Source organism: Gadus morhua, chromosome 4, assembly GCF_902167405.1.
Source record: "Gadus morhua chromosome 4, gadMor3.0, whole genome shotgun sequence".
In the NCBI taxonomy this organism is placed as follows: Eukaryota; Metazoa; Chordata; class Actinopteri; order Gadiformes; family Gadidae; genus Gadus; species Gadus morhua.
In genome coordinates this window covers 43598002-43603302 of record NC_044051.1, presented here as the reverse complement: position 1 = coordinate 43603302, position 5301 = coordinate 43598002, and the positions used below count along the sequence as shown (strand labels likewise).

The 5301-nt window shown below is 40.6% G+C and overlaps 1 protein-coding gene across 1 annotated transcript in view; it reads left to right on the top strand.

Moving 5' to 3' along the window:
- Positions 1–269: 269 nt before the first annotated feature.
- pcid2 (PCI domain containing 2) overlaps positions 270–5301 on the top strand; it is a 19604-nt gene continuing 14572 nt past the window's right edge. Inside the window, exons 1-3 of the mRNA XM_030353822.1 lie at positions 270–371; positions 2341–2391; positions 5066–5155. Coding sequence (XP_030209682.1) covers positions 2356–2391; positions 5066–5155 — 126 coding nt within the window. The 5' untranslated portion in view covers positions 270–371; positions 2341–2355. The remainder of the gene's footprint in view (positions 372–2340; positions 2392–5065; positions 5156–5301) is intronic.

Genomic DNA, 5301 nt, shown 5'->3' with positions numbered 1-5301 from the left:
GTGGACGGGGCCTAACAGGGCAGGGTTGGGGCGGGGGTTCAAGTCCCAGTAGTGACTCAGTGGTAAAGCAAGGCACCAACACTGCTGGTTCTACTCACTGTGACTCAGTAGTAAAGCAATAGAAAAGACACTTATAAAATAACATTGAAGCGACAAGAACAAATCAATAAAGGAAATAAAAGACAACCGAAATGAAAAGCAAAATATTATCTTAAAGAATGAAAGAGAAGACCCATGTTGACCAGCAGAGCGCGGCAGCGGCTCAGAGGAGGAGCCGGAAGAAGACTCCGAAGACCGGAAGCGCTTCTTTGTGCGTCGAGAAAAACATTCCCCCGCGTGCTTCACTCGTCAACAACAAGGAGACCAACACGGTAAACTTTATTATATTTATATAGATATATCAACATTATACATGTTATAGTCAAGTTTTTATTTTATTGAACTTTTATGTATTCAGGGAAGGCCATTGAGAGTAGCCTGACGTGATTAGATCATTGAAATAAAAACAGAAACACAAATGCACAATAGATAAAATTGTTGAACAACCAGAGCAACATTTCAATTCATATTAATAATACATACAAATAGTACATATTAATATTACAACACAATGGGACATTAAGAACGATATTGAAAACACCAGAGTTTTCTTCCTGAGTTGCTTGGTGGATTGACCTAACGTCTGATGATATGATGGTGAAGCAGTGAAGATTTATAGATTCATGTGTCCTGGTAATAACGAGACGCCTCGTCACTAAGGACGCTCACGCTTACGCGTGTTCCCGACAGCCACAGTTCATGTGCACTGTGGTAGGAATCTAAAAGTTCTTCACAGCAGGGTTTTTTTTATCCGATAATAAACAGTAAGAACTAAACAGAACTTAGTAGGATCAGTTTCAAGTTTGCACGCCTTTATTTCCTTGTAGCCTATCACCTACTATCCTTTTGCTTTTATTTATGAGAAGCACATTGTATTGCCACTGTATGGAAGGCTACGCTTGCCCTTATCTAGAGCTGGTTTACCAGCAACACAACCATTAACAAGTGTTCAACAACGATGCCAACAGACGGTTTCAACGTCAATCAATAGTAAAGTATGTGATATGATGGTTGATTATTTTATATGAAATGCAACTTTCATGTTCTGCCATGTAACTGTGACTTATCCAATCAAATGACTTGGTCGGAACTAACCGTTAAAGGAACAAATCACTATAACATGCACTATAACATAACATGTAGGCCTATGTGTTATGTTATAGTAGCATGTAGGCCTCTATGTTATGTTATAGTGATATTTTAGGCCTATTTGTTATGTTATACTAGCATGTAGGCCTATATGCTATGTTGATGTGTTTTTTAGGCCTATATGTTATTTTATAGTAATATGTAGACCTATGTGTTACGTTGTAGTGATATGTAGGCCTATATGTTATGTTATAGTGATATTAAGGTATATGTTATGTTATAGTGATATGTAGGTTTTAGGGATGGGCGTGAGGAATCCATTACTCGAGTACTCCTCGTTACAAATGAACTCGGTTGGTGGACAGGCAATCTCGAGTTTGCTTATGCACACACAAACAAAGTTTTCTGAAGCAAATGTATCAATTTTCTGTCGGCGCCACTAACGCATGCCGTGGGCACAAAACAAATGAAACGTATCAAATTTCTGTGTGGCGCGTGCCTTTCCATGTGCACAACGCCAGAATTCAAAAAGGTAAGAGATGGCGGTTAAAGCAAAGCGCAGCGAAGAATTGAAATACTTTACAGAAATAGGAGATCATAAGGTGAAATGTAAAATATGCCAAGCGAAATCGAGCTACCAGAGTACTACAAGTACTATGCAGCAACATGTGCTCCTGAAACACAACGGTGAGTTCGGGAAAGCAGACCCGCAGCAACCAAGTGTGTCGGCTATTTTCACCGCCGCAAGACGCAGCTGTAGTCCTGGCCATGTAGAGAAGATCACAACGCTGAGTATTTCCATAGTCCATTTACTGCCGTTTTATTTGCAGCTTTAAATTATTTGCAATGGTTAGGCTACTTTTTTCGTTTTTTGTTTTTTTTAAAACCGTTTGACGTCATTTAAATTGTGAGACGCATATTTATTTTTTGTAAGGAAAATGTGTTTTGAACGTTTGCAAAAATAAATAATGAATACTCTGATAACCCTGACTGTTTTGATGGAGAATAAGCATTACATGTTTGGTTGGTATTATTGCCGTTCATCCCTAGTAGGTATATATATGTTATGTTATGGTAATATGTATACCTATATGTTATGTTATGGTAATATGTTGTATTTTATTAACATGTTCAAATTCTACTGTGCTGCAGGTTGAGGGGATCAACATGGCTCACATCACTATTAACCAGTATCTACAACAGGTAAACATCACTATTAACCAGTATCTACAACAGGTAAACATCACTATTAACCAGTCACAGGTAAACATCACTATTAACCAGTATCTACAACAGGTAAACATCACTATTAACCAGTAACAGGTAAACACCACTATTAACCAGTCACAGGTAAACATCACTATTAACCAGTGCCAGGTAAACACCACTATTAACCAGTACCAGGTTAACAACACTATTAACCAGTGCCAGGTAAACACCACTATTAACCAGTCACAGGTAAACATCACTATTAGCCAGTGCCAGGTAAACACCACTATTAACCAGTACCAGGTTAACATCACTATTAACCAGTCACATCAGTATTACATCAGTATTAACGAGTATTTACAACACTCTGTTATTGGTGTGTTATTAACATGTATTAGCGTTATTAACGGATATTAGTGTGTTATTAGTGTGTTGTTGATGTGTATTAGTATTACAAAAAAAAGCTCAAACAAAGTATTTTGGCTATTATTTTTACTTAAAAAGTGAAAACTGCAATGGTATAAGCACCAAAACTGAAATAGTAAAAATACTATAAATAATTACGTACAAATAAACAAAAATAAGTAAAATTACAATAACAATGCGAAATAAACAAAAATAACTATTTACATGATTCCCTCGCTCCCCCTCCTTTCTTCTCCGGGCGTTTAGGCATCTTTCAAAATGTTAATAAAACCAAACTCACCAAGGTAAATAAAAATAAAACCACACATGAGTGCGCAAATCAACCACTTGCCTCACACCCGCACTCTGGGGAAGAGCCTGCTAGTTTACTCACACCCCTTGCGCATTTGTTTTCTCAACCACACGTGAGGTGTTTGACATGCTGGATATCGTCAGAAAGGTATTTTCATTGGCTATTAGGATATCTAAGGCCCGTCCCCGACCCTTGCTGTCTGCTGGTGTCGCTGTCAATCACAGTATACATGCCCGGTTTTGATAGTGATCGCCTCATTGTCTTGTAAGGCTTGTAAACAAATAAGTATCGGTCTTACAGACATGTGTGAGGGCTCTTTGTCACCGGGCGAACACAGTGGATTTCATGAATCCGACGACGATAGCGGAATTCAAACCCTAAATCGCAGTTTTCTACAAAAAAACATTGCAGCGTTTCGGTTTTCTATTTTTCGGCTGCTTTGTATAAGATGGCTTGTGCATATACACAATGTAATTGGACTAAAATAATATTGATATTCGATTTCTCTGGACTCTTATGAACCTTTCAAGACCCAACATGAAGTATCAACTCATTGCAAAGGATATCCACAACGACGATAAAGTTAGAATGGACCAAGGGAGGAGGAGGGTGAGGGGGGCTATTTTGACCTAAGACACTAGGATATTTTTGATCTATATTCGCTAAACATATTTATTCCACCGAATGGTTGACATTGGACGACATTCCTGAGATTCTAAGCTTTCAAACGGTGTATGACATGACTATCTCACTCAACTGAATGATGCCGAAAATTGACCCAGCATGTTGGGGGGAAGGGTTGGTGTAACTAAAACTTGTCCGCCGGCGGGATTTGACGATTAGGTGGTTAAAGGCATTTAAATGAAGTTAAGTGTTGGAGTTTGTATCATTCAAAATTTTGACGCCAATATTTTCCCTATTTCTATAAATTAATATCGGCTCCAAATATCGGTTAACGGCCCCCTTGACTACTAATAATCGGTATCGGTATCGGCCCTGAAAAAAACATATCAGTCTATCTCTAGTACGGAGCGGGTGAAAAACTCCTTAAAAGTGTGTGTGTGTTTGTGCGTCACTCTGTTCGAGCGTGCACGAGACTTCAATGTTGTCATTAGCTGTTACGTCTTTCTGACCAATCGCAGTTCAAGGCCCACCTGGGCTGTACCACTTCGGGAGGGGCCGCTCGGTTACTCCCCTCTAGACAATATCCACTTGGTTGCGACGTTGACAGAGTGTTGCGTCTGTTGAGTGAGTGAGAGGTTGCGGGCGCACAGCTCAGGCGGCTGGACGGCGCCGCAAGGAACTTTTATAAACACATTATTGTTATCCCGCAGTAATCAGCCCGACAGCCCCGAAACGTTAACGGCCCACCGGGAATTCTCCCTCGTGTGTGTGTGTGTGTGTGTGTGTGTGTGTGTGTGTGTGTGTGTGTGTGTGTGTGTGTGTGTGTGTGTGTGTGTGTGTGTGTGTGTGTGTGTGTGTGTGTGTGTGTGTGTGTGTGTTAGAGTTATCCGATAGCCTGGTAATGTGTATAGGCTTACGTACGGTAGCAGGTAGCAGCGTACGGTTACTTACGTGTATTAGTGTGATAACGTGTTATTAATGTGTATTAGTGTGTTGTTAACGTGTTATTGGCCTGTATTAGTGTGTTGTTAACGTGTTATTGGCCTGTATTAGTGTGTTATTGACGTGTTATTAACGTGCATTAGTGTGTTGTTAACGTGTTATTGGCCTGTATTAGTGTGTTAACGTGTTATTGGCCTGTATTAGTGTGTTGTTAACGTGTTATTAACATGTATTAGTGTGTTGTTAACGTGTTATTGGCCTGTATTAGTGTGTTGTTAACGTGTTATTGGCCTGTATTAGTGTGTTTTTGACGTGTTATTGGCCTGTATTAGTGTGTTGTTAATGTGTTACTAATGAGTAGTTCAATGTCCTTGTGTTCTCCAGGTGTATGAGGCACTAGATAACCACGAGGGCTCCTTCTGTGCTGAGCTGCTGTCCTTCAAACACCCCCATGTGGCCAACCCCCGACTACAGGTACCTGACCCCTGACCTTTACCTCTTATATCTGACCTCTAACCCCAGACCCCTGGCCTCATACAGGGCCCCTGTAGGGGCGGGGCCTCCTGTGGGGGCGGGGCCTCCTGTGCAAGGGCGGGGCCTCCGGTGTAGGGGCGGGGCCT